This window comes from Tupaia chinensis, unplaced genomic scaffold (genome assembly GCF_000334495.1).
Source record: "Tupaia chinensis unplaced genomic scaffold, TupChi_1.0 Scaffold000086_1, whole genome shotgun sequence".
Lineage (NCBI taxonomy): Eukaryota > Metazoa > Chordata > Mammalia > Scandentia > Tupaiidae > Tupaia > Tupaia belangeri.
This window is the reverse complement of record NW_006159548.1, coordinates 1,269,194-1,293,848: the sequence shown is the minus strand read 5'-3', so window position 1 is coordinate 1,293,848 and position 24,655 is coordinate 1,269,194. Positions and strand designations below refer to the sequence as shown.

Genomic DNA, 24,655 nt, shown 5'->3' with positions numbered 1-24,655 from the left:
AGATATATATATGTGTATATGTATATGTATATGTATATATATATATGTATATATATATATATATACACACACACACACACATATATATGTACATACACATATATACACACACTATATATATATACATAGATATATACAGCTAGATGTTTCAGGGAAAACTGCTTTCAAGAATAATGTAAAAAGAAGAAGAGAAAATTAGAAAAAAGCAGCTATAACTCATAAAAGAAAAGGAAATTGTTTTAAATGTGGTCCAAAGTTATGTCCATGCTACTCAAAACCGTGAAAAGTAAACCTTCTTTAATCCACATTTGACGACATTCATTTAGGTGTGTGGTCAAAGGGCATTCAGTCCTTGTTTTGGCAGTGGCCTCAGTATCATGTGTTCAAATAAATATCCTGCATGCCTTTCTCTGACAGATGGTGCAAGTTCCCAACAAACTCTGAATGTCTTGGGAATATCTCACAATCCACACCACAGCCAGTACTACTGGGAAGAACACAGAAACTTTCCTGGTCATCTCTGAATGTCAGAAATAATCGCTCTGTGACTCCTTAGTTTGCCCCCTCCTCACCTGTTCACCCCGGTTGTAAGCAGGAAAAACTGTGAAGCTACCATGTCCAGTTCTCCCAATCCCTGAGATATTTCCAACCTAAATGCACACTTCTGGTAGTTGCTACAGTGTTTTCAGGCCAACACAGAACGCTTATGCTTATTATCTCTGTATTCATTCATGTTAAGGTGACTTTCACGGAAACCCACCATGGATGACAGAGGACTTTGAAGAATTAAATACTTCCAGCCAGAAACATGTTTTATAACAGTCAAATTTAAAACTCTGTACACAACTGGACGGTTAACAATATATGCCTCTAAATGCAACATGCATCTATCAGTTCTTTCCTAGGAGACACGTTGCAATATTTACTGTACATATAGATGATAGCAACTATTCAAAAAAACACTCATGAATATGCCAGGTGCTGCTGGGTGTTTTATATCCATCACCTCATGTAATCCTATTATCCCCTTGTACAGGTGTAGTTTGGGAAAGGTAAAGGGATCTGACACTAGCTAACCTTTTCCACAGGGAAAAGATCTCTCAATCTCACTATCAAGAAGAGATGAGAGAGGGGACCAGCAGGTGGCATGGTGGGTAAGGTGCTGGACACTCCCACAAGGCCAACCACGGTTCATGTTCCGACCTGATGGCTTGCTTTCTCACTTTCCCTCCTCCTCAGTCTCTCTGTCTCTCTCTGGTCAAAGTAAAATAAATGAATGGATAAATAAAATTAAATAAATAATTATTTTAAAGAAAAAAGAAAAAGAGCTGAGTGTGGGCATTAGATGGCAAAGTGGTTAAGGTGTTGCACTCTCACATGGCCAATCGCATTTTGAGTCCTCGACTGGAAGGCTTGCTTTCTCACTATCCCTCTCTCTTTCTCTCTCTCTATTTCTGTCTTTCTTCTGGTGAGTACATGTGCCCTGTAGTGAATTAAATAATAATAATGATAAATAATTCTCTTTAAAAAAATTTTAAGAGAGCTGAGTGTTTTATCACCACTTTGATGACTTTTTGTAATAAATATATTTATATTTCAAATCTTTTTTTTTTTTGGAGAGGTTTTTGCTATATGGTATATGCACTCAACAGAAAGAGAGAGAAAGAAAGACAAAAAGCAAGAAATCACCCCCCAGGGGGGATGGCCACGCCGCAATCCCTTCTCCTCCATCCTCTCGGGATCTTGGGCATGCACGCTCACACACCCAGCATGAGTTTAAGCCACTGGGTCCGAGACTCAAACTACTGTCGGCTACATGGGAGTCCAGCAACATAGCCATTACACCAACTGCTGGTCCCATATAGTACAAATCTTAAACTGACTGTGTTTCCTTCCTCATGTTGACTACCAGAAAGAGAAAAGACAAATTCTGGCCAACCTGCAGTAAGTATACAGAGTTTTATGAGACGTATTTTATACCTTAACTTCACTCTTCCAATTTTTCAACTGCTATTTTCCCATGACCCTCCATCTTTTTGAAATAAAGCAGCATATAAATATTTTTGTAAAGCCTGTTATTTCTGTACTCTGCCCTACCTAAAGTAAAGGATTACTAAAGGACAGGTACAATTTTTTTGTCCCAGAAATCTACCTTTCCTCTACTCCAACCATTCCCATCTGCTACCCCCAGCCTCCTACACACAACTCTAATTAAATACTGAGGAATGTTCCACATTTGATTTTTATCCACCTTGTTGCTCTTTCTGTAATCAACGAAATTTCTGTTCTCTCCAGTTCAAAGTAAAGGTTCCACAACATGCAGTGCTTTATATCATCCTTTCAGAACTAATCAGCAATATTCCCAAAATATAAGTTAAATACTGCCTTTCTTGGCTTATCTAATGTAACCTGGTCTTATGCCAAGATGCTTAAAACATGCTGTTGCTATTGCCAAGGAAAATGTACGGGAAGAAAAATTAAGAGAGATTTATTTTTTCTTTTTTAATTGTGCAAAGAAAAACGTAGAAGAGGAGGCAGAGACCCTGGATAAGTGACAGATTATAAAAAGAGGCTACAAAGATTTCTTGGTCCAAAAAAACTCAATTAGAAGTACATGCATAAGAAAACTTAGAAAGAACTATAGTATCAAGTCCAGACAGCAAGGAGGTTGTGAGTCTAGCACTTTATATAATAAAAAATAGACTAAAATGTATAAGCCCAAATACTATAATAAATGACATACAAATTGTCTGTTAGTTTATTATCCACAAATCCATAAGAGTGTCCCTAAAAATAGCAATCAAAGTAACATTGCTAACCTACTGGGGTATATACCAGCTCATGAAAAGAAAATTCCCTTTCAAGTACATGGTGTAATTTTGCATTTAACAGGGGGTCAGCCAGCATTTATGAAATGTTTGCAGGAAGGTTCAGAATTTAAACATGTACTACTGCTCAGGACAGGGATGATTAATTATTTTTATATTTTGGATAGGGGAGAGCTTTTTTTCTATGTAAAGAAATATTTTTTTACTAGATAGGGGAAAATTTTTTTTCTATGTAAAAAAATATTTCTTTACATAGAAAAAAATGTGTATGTTCATTAATAAATAATTGCATTACATATGACTTATATATGTGTATGTTCACTAATAAATAATTGCATTACATATGACTTATATAATTTACTTATAGATCATTTTAAATACTGATGAGTAGTTTATTTTAATATTAATGCTACCAATAACCCTTAGAGTCAGGCATGCAAGCAAATAGGTAATTAATGTAATGAAAAACAGGGAAATACTTTTCTTCCCACTGAACTGCCTGGGAATTTTGTACATGGAAAGCCTCCTAGAACTCCTCAAGGCAACCTGAAGTTCCCCAAGCAAGGCTGATAAGAAATCTCAGTTTGTTACTGGTGTTTACTGAACATAGTACTTATAATATTTAATATTTTCTGCTGCTGATGATAACAATCTCTAGGCAAGAACAAATAGCTACAGGAGAAAGGTCTCAAAGAGGAGATAAGCTTATGGCTGTTAGTTGGACTCCTGTCCTTTAGCACAGCAAACCTTTGCATCTGGCTTCCAAGGGCTTGTTTTTAGCAAAAGAGTCCTAATCATGGTCTTTTGGTAAAGGTGAGGACCCTAATATCACACAATGAAGCTAAGTTTCCATTGCCGTTTCCATTATCGATGGCTGATAATGAGGTAAAAACTGGCAATGTTAACTGTTAAATAATACAGGGCCAGTCCTATAGCAGAGTAGTTAAGTATTATGCAGATGGGGCAAGATCCCACATGGCCTACCATAGTTCAAATCCCAGTTCCACAAACCAATAAAGTGGACACATGACCAGTATCCTGACAGAATAGAGAAATGAAGGAAAAAAGGATGCAACATGACTAGGCTCCATTGATGGGTTCTTTCTGTTTTCTTTTCTCTCCCCTCCTCTCTCCTCTCTCCTCTCCTCTCCACTCCTCTCCTTTCTCTCTCCCCATCTCCCATCCAATCCTTGGGAAAAAAAAAAAAAATTAAGGCTTCTAGTGACCAGATAAGTAGGGATTTTGTTTTGAGTCTGAGTTAATGAATATGTTTAAAGAAATACAACTGTATTGGGACCAGCAGATGGCATAGCAATTATGTCAGTAGACTCCCACATGGCCGACGGCAGTTCAAATCCCAGATCCAGTAACTTCAAAATCACACTTGGCATATGTGCATGCTCAAGATTCTAGAAGAAGAATGGAGAAGGGATTGTGCCATGGCTATCTCCCCTAGGGGGTGATCTCTCATTTTCCCTCTCACTGTGTCTGTCTGTCTCTCTCTGGTAAGTGCACGTGCCTTCAGGCAAAAACCTCTAAAAACAAATAAATAAAAATTAAAAATAAAGAAACACAACTGTATTATGCTAAGTGATCATCAATCACTTAAAATTATCTCAGCTAGAAAAACAAGAAATTTCCCTAAAGGTTACTTTGGAAATTTACTTTAATGAATAAACAGAACTGAACAATAGTTTACTTTATACAAGCTGTCATTCCCGAAATGCTTCACTATCTAAAAGTTGATTATACAAAGTAATTTTAATTTTGCTCTAGCAAAATCCTTCTTCTATAGAGATATAAATATAGAGACATATGTAAGTTTTATGAACAACACAAATGAAAAAGTGCCTCTCATTGTGTCTGATACTCATAGGTGCTCTCTAAATGTCTCTCCTATTTCTCCCTTTTGTTTCCAAGGGGGGAGAAAAAGCATTATTTTTCCCTATTCCTACCTACCTCCATCCCTCATAACTTATGAACCAACTCCCTCTGTTCTCCAGAACATTCACTCTGAGCAGGACAAATGAGCCAAATTCAGACCTCTTCTTAACTTGTCTGTCAGCTGGCTGTGTTAGCCATTACACAGAGTTTAGCCAGTCAACAAAGACAACACCTTCCATAACCTCCATCTTCCTCACTCTGCTCAGAAGTAAATGGCAATCTCCGCCCTGTACTGGACAGAGTTCCCCCCACCCCACCCCGAGCTTTCTCGCAATGAGTGCCAACCCTAAAAGCCAGGTCTGTTGGTCCTTTCACTCGACTCACTACAGCAGGGTGGCAGCAAACAGCCTGGGAAGGCCAACATGGGCAGGGCAGCACTAAGAGCATATGGGAGCCACCAGCAGGAAGAGATGAACCCTACACGCATCCTGGCACTTCAGAACCTCAGAAGAGCTGCCAAATTTTAATGTGCAGCACACATGCAGTCAGACAAAATCCATCTGTGAGCCAACACAGAGAATTGACAGTTTCCATTATTTCTCTTGAGGTCACCATTAGCACAACTGAATGATAGAAATAGGCCTGGAAGACACAAACAATAGATAATCCACCAGTCATTGATAACTAGATTTGCAACTGCAGCCAGAGAGGCAGCTTAGGGAGACCCATAAATGCACACATTCACACTCTCGGTCCAGCCACATTGTCCATCGCTCAAGAGTGATGGCCTCCCTTTTTACCGTGGCCTAAGCCCTGGCGGAGCAATAGGAAGAGTTGTCTTTGGCTGCTATAGACAGATAATCCACACTACAGTTAATGCACTCATGGCTAATCAGGTGTCAAATATTTAATATTATTCCACATAAGTCCCTTCCTTCACATACCACATATAGGTCAATGAGACGTGACTAATGCCATGGGGATATACGATCGCTGAGAAGTAGAGAAGCACTACGCGAGACTTGGGTTAGCCAACTTAAGCCCAGTCCCAGAATCTCTTTGACTATGGTTGTCCACGGGCACCCAGAAAAGAGGGCTGCATTCACTAGCAGAACAGCACACACTTATACCCTCAGAGCTGAAGAGACCCTAGATAGCACCTGGTTCACCCTCTCCACTCCCCACACCCCCCCAGCCCCCGGTTAAACCAGCAAAGCCAAATAGCCAATTGATGATGTGCAGAGACTAGAACTCTTGGTGCTCAGGAATACGTGCACCTTCCTTCTTCCCCACTTTGCTACTGCCGTAGCCCCAGTTCCCCGCCACCCTTCCTGTCCTCCACTATCTGCAAAATACAGCAATAGGAGTAATAATAATAATAATGATTAGTCCTTTCAAGTTAGTACTGACTAAAAGAAAAACGAAGGCTCCAGAATGCTCCAGAAAATGTTTCTGTTTTATAATCCCAGAATGACAAGTTAGAATCCACAACTCTTTAGTCCATAAACTGCCCCAGAATATGAAGATGTTCTAGCTGTGACATCTGTCCTCCTACTTAGCACCTGTGGGCATTTGAGTGATGAGGCCAGCCAGGCTGTCCTCATTCTTTGTCACCTTTTCATAAGCTCTTTCAACCCCTTTTATTCTTCTCCCTTCAGCTCTTCCCACTCTCCATTTTTCTGGTGCTTCTCTTTACATCCAACTCCCTGCCTCAATGCCTTCCCCTCTCCAAAGGGAAATGCACTCTTCTGGAATGAGCATGACCCTGGGAAAGTCAGGAAACCTGACTCTTGTCCCCGTTACTCTAACTACTACCAATATTACCTCAAGCAAATCACTTCTGTAAGGTGAGAATATAGAACCAAATTTTCTCTAAGATCCTTTCTAGTTCTAAAAATTCCTTAACAGTTCCAACAAGCTTAACTGGTTAAGAATAATGGAGGAAACACAGGGAAAGGCCAAATGTTTTCCACCATCCTCTCAAAGTCTCTTCACAACTTCTCTTGGCCATTCTCCACTCAACTCCAACTTGACTCCGATCTAACCAGGAGCCACTCTCATTGCTAACAAAGGCTGCCAGTCACCTGCTTTATGCAAATCCAGTGGCTTACCACTCAATCCTCATCTTTCCTGACTTCCAGGCAGCATTCAGGACTATGGCTCACTAGCTCCTTGTTAATGACAGCTTTCTTTGCTAAGTCTCAGAGACTCCACTTTCTTCCCAGTTTTCCTCCTGCTTCTAAGCCTGCTCCTTCTTAGCTTCTGAAAGTTGGCCCCTTGCAAAGCCTAGTCTGGTCCTCTTTTCATTCTGTTCTCTAACCCTGGGTAATGTCACCCATCCCTATGGTTTTAAATGCTAGCTCTCCACCTAGGACTCCTAGATTTATACCTGCGCCTGGCCCTTTCCTCTCAGCTCCAGCTTGTGGAGCTGTCTACCTGCTTCAGAGATCTAGTAAGTCATCGGGCAAGTCATGAGACATTTTTCTATCCTTTTCTATGTAGAAATGTGTCATGACTTTCCCAATGACCCCAATACTTGACTACGTCACAGTTTCCTCAAACAATATAGTCAAAAGGCTGAACTTGTAACATCCCTCTCTCCTAGTCTTCCTCCAGTGTTCCCCATTTACAAAATGGCACACAACCTCTCAAATTACTCAGAACAAAGATCAGCAGCCTCATCCATCCATCCATCCATCACTAAGTTCTGGCATTGCAACCCATCTGTCTCCATCTCTTCTGTTCTCACTCTAGTCCAAAATCATCTTTTAGTTGAATCTTTGAAACAGTCTTCCCATATGTCTCTTTACCTTCACGGGATGCAAGAAAACTCAGATCTTCAGCATAGCATGAAAGGTCACAAAGTACTTAGATCCTGCCTGGCTGAGGCAACTCTGTTCCCTGTGGTCCAGCCACATCGGCCCTTATGCATCTTTCTCAAATGGGCCTTCCTCATTCTCACTTTCTCTCTCTCTTCACACGCGCTGCTCTACGGTGCTTCCCTGATTCTTCACCTTGCTAATTCCTGCTCATCCTTTAGATCTCAACTCAACATGTAAACTCACCCACATACATGACACAGTCTCTAAGCTATCATATCAACTAAATTGTGTCTTTAAATAATGGCTGGTTTTTTCAATGAACATTAACTGTGGCCTTAACTGGAATATGTGATCACTTTCAATGATATGTGTGAGCATAGAAAACCAGCATATTAGAGCTTATACCAGTCATCATTATCATTCTGATAAGCATAAAGAAAAAAATAAATAAATAACATTGTCCATCCATTACATTAAAGTTAAAAAGAAAGTTAACATAGGTACTAATCAACTATTTTCATTACCAGATACCAGCTTTTGTCTGAGTTTGGCAGTGGAGAAAGATCTGGGCATAAAACTAAATTATAAGGCTGATCCTGCACTTTGTGGTTAAGAGAGAAAGACCACACATGGCTAACCATAGTTCAAATCCCAGCCCCAGAGGCTTAAAAAACATGCTAAACACATGTGCACTCAAAATTCCAACAGGATGGAGATATGGAGAAGGGACTGCAGCATGATCATGCCCCATTGGGGGGCTCGCTCTCTCTCTCTCTCTCGTACATGTACTCTCTGCCAATTAAAAAAAAAGATAAATTACATGCAGTCTTGAGTCCAATGAAGATGATATCCTAAATATATAAAGTTCGTCCTGAGGATTTCAAATTTATTTATTTATATACCTAGTAAAACTAGAAAATGGGGAGGTATAAATGCTATTTCTCCATCAGGAAAAAAAAAAAAAAACTCAGGTTAAGAAATTAAGAGATGTGTCAATAGCTTTTTATAAATAGCAATGTATTTCTCAGGTAATATCCGATAATTATTACAGTATCTCTAGTAAGTAGATAAGAAGACAGGGTTTTTTTAAATAATTATTTTATTTATTTATTTATTATTTTAATTTGACCAGAGAGAAAGAGAAGTGAGAAAGCAAGCCACCAGGTCCAGGACTCAAACCACTGCAGTCAGCCATGTGAGAGTCCAGCACCTTTAACCACCACACCACCTGCCCGCTCCAGGAGATAAGTTATTAAAGTGAAGAAATCATAACCAGATGAGAATTATTTGCTTCATGTCAGCCAGAAAAGCAATGACAGCATTGGGAACAGAAATGGGTCCTGAGAGTCCTGGTCCACCACCATGTTCTCCAAACCACCACATAGACTGAACTAGAGCAAGCAAAAAGTGACCTAATTTGCCAAATATACACAGAGATTGGATTTAATTATTGGCTTTCATTCCACATCAAAGACTTTTTTTTTTTTCAGTGAGATAGTATTTCTTGTTGAAAATTTAATAATCAATTGGAGGGGCTAGGTGGTGATTTACCTCATCTACAAGTATGTGATTCTGGCTAACAGGTTGGCCAATATTACCAAAATACAGAACCTATGTTTATTTCTAGTTCTGGTCTGGTAAAAGCGATTGAGCATTCCACCATGAAAATAGTCAGGAAAGAATATTTCGTGAGGTATATGTAGAGTTTGTTCTCCTTTCAACTGCCACAGAATATAAAGGTGAACACATTGGATACAGCACTTAAGAGAGCTGCCTTCTAATTCTAACTCTCTGGAAAGGTAAAACCAATTAATCAGATTTAAAAGCTTTCTCAGCTCTTCAGAGAAAGGAACTGTTGAAGTCACCTATACTGCTGATTCAGTGGGTGTCACTCACCACCCTCACTACTTTCACCTCTCATCCCACCTGGCAATCAGCAGCTTCCCCAATACAACGTTTAGAACCTCCCATGAACCCGTGCCAGGCTGTGTCATCCCAGTCCCCTGAATGCTCACCGCCGAAAAGGTAAATAAAACAAAACAAAACCTCACCAGCAAGCTCACCGCAGCAACAAGAAGGCCTCAACTGATCTTTAGTCTATTCTTAGTCTATTCACTCTCATTAGGCCCAATTCTCAATTCCCCCAGTCAGTCTAAATCCTGGGATGATAGAAATGGGGAAATGTGTAGCTCAGGTTAGAATACATGCTATTATTCCTATATTGTTGCATAATTTCATTTAAATGACACCTACATTACATAATAGGGAGCAGGGAGCAGAATGGTCCTAGTCTATGCTGCGGAGGGGAGAAAATGCATTTATACATGCATGTTTATATACATAGATTAGACTCTGGAATGTTCCTCACTGGTGGAAAAACACTATTTTCAAAAGAAGCAACTTGGTCGGGTTTATCAGACCATGCAGGAGCATCTGTATTTTACATAGTGTACCATTATAGCCAAATGCTTCTTCTTGGAACAGAAGACAACTTAATGAATTAGGGGCAATGCGTATCAGAAAAGTCTAACAATGGAAATTAGAACTCAACCCAGAGCATAAAGTGAATCAGAATGAATTCCAAAAGGGACAAACAGTAGCCATGGGAAATTTCACTTGACCATTCAGCCTTGACTTTTCCAACACTAGAAGTAGGTAAGCATGATGAGGAAAGCAGAGGGTAGATGTTGGGGGAGATGAATTGAACAAACAGAAAACATTCAGGCCAGTTGGAATCTTCAGGATGATCATAATCATTACAAATTACCGATGAGGCTGTCTCAATCAGGTGGATAAAAAATAGCAGAGAAGACTATAAAGGGCTTTTATTTCTAGTGCCAGGCATAGCAGCCACACTGTTTGGGGTAATTGTCAAGAGTTCTGTGGTGGATGGCATGTCCCATTGTTCCCATTTTACAGAGAGAGAAACTCAAAATCCAGACTGTAAGTTGCTTTCTTCACTAATGCAATGATTTGACAATAGAGCAAGTTTTGAACTTTTATTCTCAGACGGATGCTTAGCAACTGTGCTTTAACAACACACGAATAAAACGAATGATAGAGACTCCCAAAAATAAATATCAAACAATATGTCTCACTAATATGACCAGATTTAAAAAGCTTCTTAAAAGACACTCACTCTATGAACAAAACTGCTGCAAGTATATTATCTCAGAGTTTCTGGATCCTTGCAAAACACAACTCAAGTACCAAGTTCAATTTAGTATGGCTTATTGCCATAAAAGAATGTCAACACGGAGGACAGGAAGTGGCTTCAAGAGGGCTTTAGCCCATAAATACTACCAGGGAATCTCTACAATTAGACAACTCTCAGAAGGAGTCTGATTTCAGTTCCAAAAACCCATGTAACTATCATTAGATTTCCTTGAAGCATAAAGAACCTATATAAATATTTAACTTTACTGACGCAGCAGGAGGTGTCGGGCTGCTTTAGCGCTAAGTGCCATGCGTCCCTTAGGTCCCCTGACAGGGTTCCTCTGAGGCCAAGAGGAGAAAGAAACAGGGAGTTGGGAAAGGTCTGTGAGGACTCAATCCACTCTTGGAAACCTAACTTGGTTTTAAGTAACAACCTTTAAACACCTAACTGCATTTCTTTAAAGTTCTCCAGTGTGTGAATACATTGTTTCTTTTAAGAAGGCTTTTCCTTTAGCAGTATTTGCCCAAGTGTTTCCTCTGTACACACTGTTTCTGAGCAATCAGAGTGAACAGCAGAGAAGAGGTCAGCAAAATGCAACCGGACACTTCCCTCCAGCGCTCAGAATAACCCAGCCCTGACTTGGCCCCTCCCTTCCCATCTGATAGGTTTTCATTCACTCTGTCTCGGCAATTATGTTTCTTACCATTGTAATTATTAACAAATGTCTGCCAAACCTTACTTTTTCTTTAGGATACGACCTCCTCCAACACACATGAATAGCTCATCATAATATTCTCCAGCGAAAAATAGGTTTAAGTAATTATGACTTCATTGTCTATAAAATGTTAAGGTCCTGACCTCCAGAAAGACAAAAGCCACCATTGCATTTTTATTTCCAAAGATAGAGTAAAAGAATGAAAGAGGATAGGAACAGAGAGGTGTTTTAGGGAACTTCTTTTTCTCATCTTTACAAAATCAAATAGGAGTATTACCAAAGATAAGACAGTTAGAGACCATGGCATCTCATTTGATCATGAGTACTAAGAGAACCAAATTTCTAACTAAAGTTTAGACAAAGATGCTAAGAAGATTATGTAAGTAATTCTACTTATGCTTTATTTAGTTTATCTTATATATTCATTTATTGGATCTTTCTTTTAACAAATATTCAGTGACTACTCTGTCTCAGACCCTGTGCTACTTTTTTTACATTTTTCCTCCTATAAATTCCATGCATTTTTAGCAATGCTCTGTCTCATAATGTCTATCCATAGACATAGGAATTTGTAGATTTATTTTTCATTTGGACAGGTAGGAATGACTTCCATTGGAGTTCATTATGAATAGATGACCCTGCCAAAAAAAAAAAAAAAAACCACCACACCACAATATACCCTAACAGCTTTAAAACAGCAGCAGTCAAACCTCAAATATTGACACATTTCAGCCAATATTGATTTGCTATATTTTATGTTTCCTGAGTTGTGGGTTGGACCCTGGTGTTAAGAGGCCCTTCCTGGTCTAGGCACAGTAACAAGGCAAGAGGGCATGGCTATGTGATACTGAGGCCATGTGGGAAGGTCTGGGATTCGGATCCTGAATCATCCTAAACACACCAGGTAATCCTGGCTAGTCAGAAAGCTAGAGAAGCCCGGTGGTGTGGCAAACCCCGGACCAGGAAATCGGTATCTCTGTCTCTCTGTCTCTCTGATTCTGTAAATAAGTAAACTCTTTTCTTTCTTTCAAGGCCCTTCTTGTGTCGTCAAAGTTGCCAGGGCCTGCTAGGGAGTCACCTCGTCTTGCAAGGCCAAAGGCTTATCTCAAAGGATAAGGTGGAGTTTGCTCTTTTCCCCTATTGCAAAATACGAGAATATTAAGTAATCTGTTTATATCATTCAGATCCAAAATCCTGGCTGACTTTTTAAAGAATAAAACATCCATAGAGTTCCCTTCTATTTGGAACCAGCTACCTGGGATTCTTCCTGTCTCAACCTTGGCTCACCTAAAAAAAAAAAAAAAAGAAAAGAAAAGAAAAAAAGGCTGTTTCACTGTTCAAAATGAAAACCAAGTGGTTGTTCTTCAACATTTCTGGGTCATTCTGGTCATGTCACTTTGTCATTTACAAATCGATTCTGTCAAAGTGCCTGGGAGGGCATTGGAGTCTTTAGTATAGAAACAAATAAGAATATCTGAAACAAACAAGAATATCTGAAAGGCTGACAAGTTTATCCTCAGTAATTCCTCTCCACCAAAAATGTTAACGTCACACAACCGTACACGGTATAAGGTCACCGATAAAAACGTACAGCTTCTATTTATTTTGAAGATTAAAATTGGCACTTGGTGTCCCTTTGAAAGCGCTTTAAACCATTAATGCATCAGGAAAGTGTTGTGAAAATGAGACTTAGGTCTTTAAATATATGCCACATAGGTAAATTAATGACTTAAACCAAGATGACTCCTCTTCTGACTCATGCTGTTCTTAGTGAGTTTTGCGGCTGATCTTTTTCTATTGAGTTTTTAAAATGCGGATGAAGTGTCAAGCCACCCACAGAGAGACAAGTTGAACAAGGTGAACAGAAGATGTGGTTTCAAGTCTCTCCCCTCCTCAGAGCCATGGCTTAGAAAGCGGGATGGGAGGGCATCTGGCTCTTCCAGCCCCAGATGAAGCTGAATCCAATTGCCCCCAACTAGGGAAGACTCAAGAGAATTTTTTAAATACGAACTCCTCAAAGTAACTACAGCTACTGAATATTAACCACCTTAACAATCACTTATCGGGAATATAGCCAATTTGTGCAAATCACTGTAAAAAATTAATGTAATTTTGTTTACTTTTGCCAAGCATGCTGCAATATACCTCAATCATGTTTGTCCTAGAAGGAAGAGTAATAACCACTTGGATAAAAGGAAACATAATTGTACCAAAAACTCAGCTACTCCTGGATAGAAAAAAAAAAAAAAAAACAGTTTTGCTTTTCTTCAAACACACCCTTCTCTGAGCAATTAAAATACATATAAACTCGTATCCTCGAGAAAAAAATGTTCCCACTCAAAAATGTAAATCTTTATCAAAGGCCTTATCTGTTTCTTCACTCTTGACCACAGGAACCATGGATTTAACATGTCCATTTCAACTTCTTTATACTCTCACTTTGAGCTACTATAAAACTGAAGTCTTCTCATCACCACCGGATGAAACCAAGTGAAATTAAAAAAGAAAAAAAAAAAAAAAAAGTCAACTGAGAGTACTCTGAATTGGAAATGAACAGGTCCTAACTGTAGATTCAAGACTTCTATTGTAGAAGAGCCTTCGCTGTTAGAAGTTCTCCGCCAAATAATGGCACCATAAGCAACCATCTCCTAGGACCCCAGGAGTAGCAACAGGCAGCTGCCTAAGCACACCTTGTAAGAAATGGCATCCACTCTTCTGCCAATCAATAAGAAAGAAAAATCATTCAAATAGAAATCTTGTAAGACCCTATCAATAAGATCCTGTAAGAATGGTAAAATACACAAAACCCATGGGGCAAGTTTGATAATCACAAAGCCAACCTATTTCTTGTAGTTTACAGGCATTTCTACCACCTTTGTTTGTTGTTTCTCCTGGAAGAAACCTGGCTACAGATTCACATGCTATTCATTTATAATGTTGTGTTAATTTTGTGTTTAAAAATCAAGGGAAATTCTTCAGGAAATAACACTTCTCAGTCAACGCCTTACGACCTGGTGTAAAATATCCTACTGAAGTGGAGTGCTGTGTACCCCATAGACCTTACAAAATCAGAAGATAAGTTACATCTCTTATGAGCAGATCTAGAACACAATTACCAAAGAAAAATACACACACCCCACACACATACACAGAGAATACATCTCCTTCCCGAGGTATTTTTTTCTACTTTAATTGTCCTGAGACTATAGGATAGTCACTGAACCATTATTTCTTGCATCCATAAGCGATAACTGTAATACTTTTTCTTTTTGACACTCGGACAGTGACAAAATCACTACAATGAAGATATCACATCATGGATTACAAGACTTCCAAGACCCAAGTTACACTGTTTTGCTTTCACCAACTTGGCATTTTCCCACAGTCATAGTGTAAAAATGCAAGGAACCCATAAAACAATATGAAAGAAAATACTGTAGTTTCCGTTCTCCAGAGAAACTTAGGCATCAAATTTATGTTAGTCTAGAGAGCATAAACGTGAGAAGCGGGGGTGGGGAGGCACATGTGCTCTCACACTACTGAAACAGAAAGGACTTACGAATGAGGCGTGAGAAACAACGCAATAGCCGCACCATCCAAACCACTCCAAGTGGCCCAGGAACATCACCAGCCTGGGACCTAGTGTTTGGTACTCTAGAAGAATCACTCCAGAACACACAATACCTGTACCCCTCTTTTTCCCAACCCCAACACCCTTCAGCATTAAGTAAGCACTCACTGCTTAACAAATGGCACCAGTCAGACCAGGGTCTCTAAAACACATATGAACTATCTCTTGAGTGACTTTAAAGGGTGAAACTGATCATACAAGTTTCATCTAACTGTATTGCCTAGAATCCTGATTTTTTTTTCTCTCATAAATATGGATAATCATGGCTGTGATTGCTTCATATAATTGCCTTAATAAACATTAATTAAACCCTGTCTTCTCACTATCAGATAAATATCATAATCCCCACATTACTGATAGGTCAAGAGACAAGAAAGGTGAATACACATTGAAAGTACCACAGCACTAGTGAAAATAAAACTCTCTTTTGGTTTTTAACAGGCACTGAGGAGTACTAGCAAATGGGGTCCTGCAGATTTTTTTATTTAAGCAAAAAATTGCTTGTCCATCATTTTCTAATTGAGACTCATGTACTCTTAATAGCCTTTTAATACCCCCTTAATTTTTCCTACAACAATGTACCCTTCACCTTCTGAAACATCTGTCTCTCTACCCTGCAAACTACAAGAAAGAATATTATAAAGTGCTGCCAAATGAACCTATATAAATCTAGCAGCTTCCTTGAATTATTCATTGGAAGGTGGGTTACATTATCTGGTACAATGTCTATTTTTCATAGAGAAGCATAGCTGACATAAGTCCCTGCTTTAACGTGAGACTTTAAAAAAAAAAGAAAAGAAAAAGCAGGCAAGACCACACTGATTCACATTCTGATGGTCCAGTGAAGTTCTGAAAATGACTTTCTGTGTGGAAGCAAAATGTGGAGATGAATGAAACTCCCTAGAAACGCTCTGGCTTTTAACTTTAAAAATGTCAAATGTAAGCTATATAAAAGATATGCATGCTCTTATCTACAGAGACATATGTATGTGAGTACATTCTCGCCCAGACCCAGAGAGCTCACCTTCTACTTCTTCTTCATCACACACATGCTTAAGGAAGGAAGCCCCTCTGTCCAGGACAGCTTCATCCTCCATCCTATAGTAATAAAAAAGAAAAAAAGAATGCTCAGACTTCTCCTGGAGCGAGGCACTGGAAGCAGCCCAGCTTTTGGGCAGGTTAACCTGCAAGCTGCTGTTCATGTTAGCAGGGCAGAGGTACTCTTCCTTTGGTGTCTGCCACTCCTCACGCAGTTCCTCTCCTCTGGTGCTGGAGTATGTGCCGGTCCCACATAGCTTCAGTTCTAACCTCGAGAGGGCACCCACATGGACAGGTAAGAAAAAAGAATCCCAATCTTGTAGGCTGGATGTTGGGGGTTCTCCCCCTCTGGGGTTTGCAAAAAGCAAACAAGCAAATGAAAAAAAAAAAAAAAAAATACCAAGAGAGGAAGTTTGGTGTGTCTGGAGGGCTCGTGATGATCGTTTGTGGAAAACCAGCTTCAGTGCTTAGCTCTTGAAACACCCACTGCATAAAATGTATACCCTCGCACACACACATGCACACCCACCCACACGCAGAGAGCGACAGGGAGTTAGGCTAGTGCACAGTGGGAGCCTAGCTTCCAGCCAGCCTCTTAATACCAGCACAGCCCAGTATTCTCTGTTGAGTGGCAAGCTTTGAGTCACATGTTGGCCTCACGGAAATCTGACATCTGAGGATTATCCAGTAGCCCGGCTTCGGCAATAGGCACATATACATGCCACCCATTCATTCGTTCTCCACGTTCTTATCGCACGGCTCTTCTATGTTTCCATGCCCGGTTAACTCTTCCCTGAAGGGCACAAAGTTCTTCATTTTGTAACCACATTATGCTGTCCTCCTGTCTCCTTACATAATAGGATCTACTCTGCAATTTCATATGCTAAATAAGACCTCAGACTCCATCCAAGGAATGACAGCATTTTTACGGCCTCCCGATGCCAAACATGTGTCTAGTTTATAGAATGAGTTAAGGTTTATTTCCATACTCTGGGGCTCCTTTTCATTGCATTAACTTTAATATACAGAATTCCATGGACTCTATTTATAGTGAAAGAGAAAGAAATCCTGAATTGCTCAAATGCTGCCTGTGTAGTACCAGTCTAGAAATAAAGAACTTTCTCTGGAGACAGCTGCTCTATGTCATACCGTACATGAGGCCTGCCAGGGAACCAAATGTTCACTCTGCATTCTATTCATCCAATTATATACTCGGGCATTGAATATGGTAGGTCTGTTTTCCATATTGTCTGTATAACCTATTCTCGTGCTTCAGATATTTGCTCTAATCTTTATGGATGTGCACTGAATTCGTATTTTCCTCCTTACTATTTTGGGAGTATATCCATCTCACAAAGCAACAATCTGGGCATAAAAAGTCAGAAATTTGGGGTCAGATAAGCCCTGCATTTAAAAAAAATAAAAAATCTAGTCCTACCACTTACTAGTTGTGCTACCCGGAGCAAAGTATCTAGCTTTTATGACCTTCAGTCCTTCCATGTGTAAAATTGGGGGTAATGATACAATCTTGCATCAGTTCAATGCAATCAACCTTGCACTGATTGGTTCGAGATTAAATTAGGGAACATACCTAAAAGTGCTCACACAGGATCTAGTACACACTATGCATGCAATAAGTGTCCGTTTCCTTCTTTCCTTTTTTCCTTCTTTTTGTTTTTACACTGACCAACCACAAGAGGACAATGACATTATCAAACTCATTACCTTTGGACTTGCAGGCATTCGGGCTTTGTATGCAATGGCTCAACCTGAAATATACCTTTTCCCTTCTCTATACTCAAACTAAAAATATATAACCAAATGCAAATAGGAAGTGGGCCAGCCAACAGGATTACAGTGGGAAAGAAAATGCCTTGGAGACTTGGGAAGTCGTACACCAATCTTTCTGAGCCTCGGGTTCCCATAACAATGAAATGATACAGAATATTCACTATTCAGCAAATGTAGTGCGTGCTATGCTCTTGGCACTGTTCCGAGGGAAAGGAGTATATCTGTGAAGAAGAGAAAGTGCCTGTGAAACCAATAATGAACAGATCCACCAGGTAATCTCAGCATTGAGTTCTCTGCAGAAAGTAAAATGAGGTGGGGGGATGGGGGGGCTCCTTGTCATTGAACTGTTTAGATGAGGTTTCTGGGGAGGTGAAAGCAGAGACAGAATGATGAGAAGGAACGAGCCACATGAAGATCTGGAGGTACAGTATTCCGAGCAAAGAGAACAGCCAGTGCAAAGGCCCTGAGGTAGGAGCAAGTTCAGTGTGTACCAGGAACAGAATCAAAATCAGTGTGAGTGGCCAGAGAGACCCAAGGTCAACTATAAGAGGTGGTACTGTAGGGAGATGGGGCCATGCCGGTTGTGGGAAGGAGTCAGAATCTTAGATGCTATGGAACCACTGAAGAGTTTTAAGATGAGAGCGTTTTGTGTTTTTGTTTTTGTTTTTGGAGAGGTTTTCGCTATAGGGCACGTGCACTCACCAGAAAGACAGAGAGAGACAGAGAGACAGAAAACGAGAAACAACCCCCCAGGAGGGATGGCCATGCCGCAATCCCTTCTCCTCCATTCTCCTCTCGGGATCTTGGGCATGCACACACCCGTGCCCGGCGCGAGTTTAAGCCACCGGGTCCAGGACTCGAACCACAGTCGACTACATGGGAGTTCGGCAACATAGCCATTATACTAACTGCTGGTCCCAAGATGAGGGCATTTTACCTCATTATAGCATCACTTTGGCTGTTAGGTGGAAAATGAATAGTCAAGGATAAGAGAAACTTGGACACCAGCACAGCTCTGGGAACGCAGGGAGAGAAACAGATTGCTGGGCAAGAATCAGGAGTCCTATCTGGCCACTCTGAAGTTGCAAGGCTTATTATGCATGAAGAAGGAGCTGTCAGATACGCAACTGGATGTTTAAGTCTGGAACTCGGGAGCTCAGGGCTGGCAAGAAAGCCTGGAGAAGCAATGAATACAACTGGTAGCTAAAGCTATTAGTAGATGAGGTCACCCAGGAAGAAAACGTAGCCATGAAGGAGTACTTCTAAAACCAAGGGCTGGGGCACATCAACATTTACAAGCAACACAGAGAAACAAAAACAGAGAGTGAGGTCAGAGGAATACAAGGCAAGAGGGACGTCAAGGACAATGTGGAAAGAGGAGAAGCTGAGAAAGATGGAAAGAAGTGAACACTGGATCTGGCAATGTGGAGGACTTCGGTGACTGTGACCAAAGCACTTGAAATGATCTGCCCCACTGCAGCCACAGAGAAAGCAATCAACAGCCCCTTTGTCTCTTTCTTGCCCTCTTCCATTTGTTCTTCCTGCAAATATTTGCTGAGTACCTACTATGCATCAGACACACCTCAAGGCACCAGATATAGCGTGATGAGCACGACAGACAAAAGCACTAGCGTAATCACGTCTGCCTTCTCAAGAATTCCTGAGCAATCAAGGAAGGACAGTCCAAAGGGCGAGAACCCATCTGTAAGGCGCAGATAAGGATGACAGTTTACGGGGGAAATGTTCTCCAAAGACTTCAGAAGCACAACAAAATCCTGGCTCCTCATATGACCACACGCACTTTGGAAAACAAAGAGTTGTGCTGCTCACGTCTTTTCAGAATTAACCTTCTGGTCCCATCAGCCTCCCGAGTCGTACACGATTTCATGTTAGACATTATTTCCGCACTCGGTGTTATTCAAGCCGGTGTTTAAATCCTTTGTTGTCTTTTTTTAAAAAAATGGTTTTTTTCCTAAGAAAACTTGCAGTCTTTGTGCCTAGTTGGCACAAAGTGGTTCCCACGTTGGCATGCAACAACCAAAGGGGAAATAAAAGAAGAAAACCCGTAATAACTGGAGATGGAAGCATGAGTTGCCCTAGCCCTCTTCGTAGGCTGAGAAAAGCTTCCTGCCTCCCCAAAGTGCTGTGGCCATGCTCTATCTGAGTTAGAGGATGAGAATAATGATCAGGGCATTCCTTGGCTCTTCCATGCATAGTTCGCATTCCCTCCAGGCCTATACATAGCAAGTCATTAGAAACTTGGTTCTTTCTGATAGATAACGTGGAGCATCTGAAGGCAGTCTCTTCTCTGTAGGGAGTGAAAGGGGTGAGGCCAAGTGAAAACATAAAACCCTCACGCCCACAAGGCCCTTTCCCCAGAGCAGCCCTCACCCCTCCTGCCAGAGCAAGTGCAGTGTGGCGCACCTGGGCTTCCTGCACAAACTACAAAGATTTGACAGCTCTCCTGCACCTTTACACCACAAAGGTTCATTATTTGGGTTTGTGTCTCCCTCCCCACCCCAAATCCTCTACACAGTTGCTTGCTATTATTAGTAAGACAGAGATATCTTTTTAAATAACCATCTGACCCAACCAGTTTCCTCTCCTATCAGTAAGATGAAATTAACTCCTCCGGTCCTTAACTGGGCCCTCAAATCCATTCTTAAAATGTTCCTTTCACAGGCTCTGTATTTGCTGAAAACAAAGAAGGGAAGGAGCATGCTTCTAAACAGCTCCCTGGGTGGCTCGCCGCACCAGCAGGAGGCAAAGTTCAGAATAGATTTGGAAGTGTCTCACCAGCATCACGGGGACAAGGGTCACACCAGTCAGTATAGAATCCACTGGGGGCCAGCACTGGCTGCCTTCACCAGGGCCTCTGGCAGGAGAAGTTCCACCCCTTCTACAGAAGTCCACACCCGAAGCGGGGATTCTCTTATTCTCTGTTATTCTGGGGCACTAGAAATGATTTAACTGTAACACATGTCAAATCTGCTGCCAAACGGAGCGGCTTTCACCAGCCGGTCCTTATCGCTGAGTAGGTTTGTAAGGGCGACTTAAGCCCAGCACGAGAAACATTTGTGCAAAACTGTCAGCCATTGGGCCTTGAGCACCCATCTACATTCCACCCCTTTGGGTTTCCACCCCCCGCCCCGAGCCTGTGCCAACTGCCAACGTGCTCACCAGCTAGTCCACACAGCGCAAGCAGCTGCCACTCAGCCAGTCAGCAAGTGGCAGGCCGCCCGCACACAAGCTTCAGAATGCAAGCCTGCTCATCACAGCGCTGCTAAAGGTTGAAGGTCTTCGGGTGTGCTAGCCTTTAGCGTCGCCTCACTTGCCCTCCCACCTCCCTCCACCATCCCTCCCCTCGTGCCTCCCACGTAGCAGTTCACTTGTCTCTATAGCAACAGCATCTGGTTTCAGGGTTAGAACTTTATACAGCGCATTTACCCTCCCCGCCTAAGGCTTGTGCCAAAGGATGCACGAGCAAAAAGGCTGCTGGTTAAGGCACAGCCACCTGGGGCCTGGCCACATTGGGGCTGCGGTGAGGCGGTGAGTTTAGGGTCAAAGCAACCTTAGCCCTGAGTTCCCAGGGGAGCAGAAAACAGACCCTCCAACCCGCCAGTGCTGGCAGCATGCACAAGATCCATCCGGGGTGGTAGCCCTAGTCTCAGAGCCAGCCCACTCAGCTGCACACCCTGACTCCACTTAACTAGGCTGCACACGGGTCCAATTAATAGCATGGTGTCCTGATTGCTTCCAAAAAGGCACCAGAGACGGTACCTCGGGCTCCGGATTTGAACATGTCCATAGCAGAGTTCCACATCACCACTTCTTCCCGTGCATATGGCTTAACGTTTACTGGCTACCCCCCTATCTAACCTCATCCCCCTTGGTCCTCACTAGCTTGGTCTGTTTACGACATCCAGTGAACCCCATAAGCCCACATTTATAACAACTTTCCTGTGCACAGCAAATGTTTAAACAGTTCTGTGCACACATGCCTACACACACGCCAAAGTGACGCACACAGAGGAGTGGACAAATACTAGGAAGTGCAGAGCTTTATTACGGTTAGCTGGTGCTGCCGTGAAAACTACTTACGGCGTGCATGAGGGCCCTTACTTGAGCAGAGAGGTGTTAATCTCAAGTCTCAGAGCTCGAAAGCAGGCTGTTCCTGCTCCCTGGCTGGTCTTGGATCAGACAGGAGGCAAAAACCAGCAATCTCAGGTCCTGTTTAGGAGCTACAAGGAATGCAACAGTCACTACTGACACCTAGAATTAAACACTCTCACACCGGGCTGAGCGCTGTTCCCTATGCCAATCTTTTCTCCCAGGTGGGGGGCCATGTTCATTATAAACCATTACCAAATGTGCTATTTTGTCTCAGATTTTCTAAACCTCACAGCGTTTTCTTGGTGCTTTTGCTGTTTTGTGAAATCTGCCATCCACGTTTTCAACACAAGTGAAAGAACAAGACAGATTCTCCCAGCCACAGGCGACAGGGGAGAGCAATTCAACGGCTGCAAAGTGCACTGCCACCTCTCGGCAGCAGGCGTTCACTGCAGGGAACCAGAAGGCCAGGTGAGAGAAAGCGGCAACCTCTCCTTGCACACTTCCTGGGGGCCCAAGAGGGCCCCTCATTTGCGCAGAAAGTGGAGTTGAAGAACACAGTGGTTGGCGTGACTCTACGGACTCCTGGAGCTCTGGTCACACATGTTGGGAAAGAGACATCTGTCCGCAAAACTGACAAGCATGACTGATGACAGAAGCGACCCCTGGATATGGGCAGGCAACAAAGCGACACAAATCCCCCCTCACAGAGTTTGGGAGCTCCCTAATCAGCCTGGAAATTGACACAGGCCCAGGGCCAGGAAGACATGGGTGACAGCTCCACATGAAATCAGACTGCAAACTGGATAAAAGGTGAACCTGCAACCCAGAGCAGATCACGCCAAACATAATTCCAGATTTATGAGCTGTATTAAATGTCCACTTGTACTCGTGGGCACTTATCCCAGAGAACCAAAACGTTCGTGTTCACACAAAAACCTGTACACGAGCGTTCCTCACAGCTTTGTTTACAACAGCCAAAAGCTCCATTAGTCCAGGTGTCTTTCCATATTTCCATAGGTGAGTGACTGAACAAATTATGGTACTACGGAATAGTACCGTATACTATGGAATACTGCTCAGCGATAAACGGCAGACTACTGTGCCCTGGACAAATTGATGACCCTCCAGGGGAGTCTAACAAGTCAAAAAAGTTCATCCCAAAAGTTAATGCAGGATTCCATCTATATAACATTTTTGAAATGACAAAATTTTAGAAATGAAGGACAGATTAGTGGTTGCCGGGGATTCAGGACAAGGTGTGTTTGTGGTTATAAAAGGGTGACCCGAAGGAGCCTCATGATCTTCTTCATGGTGGGGAGTCTATGCATCTGTACAAGTGACACAATGGCACAGAACTTCGGAGAGCGACAATGAGGAAAAGAAATGGGTAGAAGTAAAATCAGCCAGTGAGTTTTATCAGTGGCACTATCCTACGGGTGCTATTGTACTATAATTTTGTGAAATGCTCACAGTGAGAACAACTGGCCAATGGGCTTTTTTGCACAAATAATCCCTCTTTATTATTTTTTTTTCAAATATGCATTTGCATATACAATCGTCTCAACTAAAATTTCAATTAGGTCTTCAGCCAAGAGCCAGACCCAAACCAGCAGCATACTAAAGAAAGCCTAGTAAAGGGAGGAAAGCAAGACACCCCACAGGGTGCTGATGGAGGAAAAAACTCTTTCTAGCTGAGAAACAGAGCTGTTAGTCAAGGGGTGCTCCTCAGTGTTCAGAGTGGGTGCAGGACAGCTAGACTCATCAACCCTCTCACCAGTGGATTCTAACTGGGCTGCCTGGCTCTGACCTCGGTCCCATCTAATTCATCCATTTATAATGTACCACTTGGTGTAGGGCCACTTTTGGGGGTCATTCGCTTCAATGGTTCTTCATCATAATGAAGATGAGGCCCAAAATGTTCAATGAGGAATTTAAGGTCAGTTGCAGGCTTTCCACATGGAGCACCTGCCATCTGCCAGATCTTCCCCTGAACAGCGCTCTGTGTCTGCGTACATGCTTTTTCCTCCCATTAACATGTCATCTCTGGGGCTGGCAGGTGGCATGGTGGTTAAGGCGCTGGACTCCCACATGGTTGATCATGGTTCGAGTCATAGAGCTGGAGGCTTGCTTTCTCACTTTCTCTCTCTGCCTCTCTCTGGTCAAATTAAACAATAACGGTAACAACAACAACTTTAATAAATAAATAATATTAAGAGTCATCTCCATTAACCCATTCTTCAAGACCAACTCGAACCTGCCCAGAGCCCTCTCTACATGCTCAGACATACCTTCCCCAAGCTTCCTCCAAATCTCCCTCAGTTCTGCCACTATAGTTTAATCTCATGTGGCTGTATTTGAGCATGTCATCGCAGTCACCCCACCCCAGTATGAGCTCTTTGAAGGCAGATGTCATTTTTCTATAATTTTTCTACCTCTAGTGCCAGGCACCATCACCGCGTATAGTAAGTGCTCACTAAACGCTGATAAATAAATGGATCACAGTGAGAAGCAGATATGCTGAGACCACCCACATGTGTGATATTAGGTACATGAAAGGTGAACAGTCCTGGATGTGTTTTTCAAACACCGTGGACCCCGCAACACAAGGAAACCTCTGATTGCTTGGTTCGATTAAAATGAAGAAACAGTCATTTGGAGCCAGGTGGTGATGCAGCA

At 41.9% G+C, this 24,655-nt stretch overlaps 1 protein-coding gene across 3 annotated transcripts in view; it reads right to left on the bottom strand.

Annotated features, from left to right (window-relative positions):
* SLC4A4 (solute carrier family 4 member 4) overlaps window positions 1-24,655 on the bottom strand; it is a 493,683-nt gene that overhangs the window by 367,731 nt on the left and 101,297 nt on the right. For 2 of the 3 annotated variants that reach the window (XM_006142902.2, XM_027769728.1), the window contains one exon: window positions 16,062-16,135. In XM_006142902.2, the coding sequence (XP_006142964.2) occupies window positions 16,062-16,134 (73 nt within the window). In that variant the 5' untranslated portion in view covers window position 16,135. Of the gene's footprint in view, window positions 1-16,061; window positions 16,136-21,046; window positions 21,066-24,655 lie in introns of those variants that run through there. The other variant, XM_014585732.2, reaches the window with a different exon arrangement.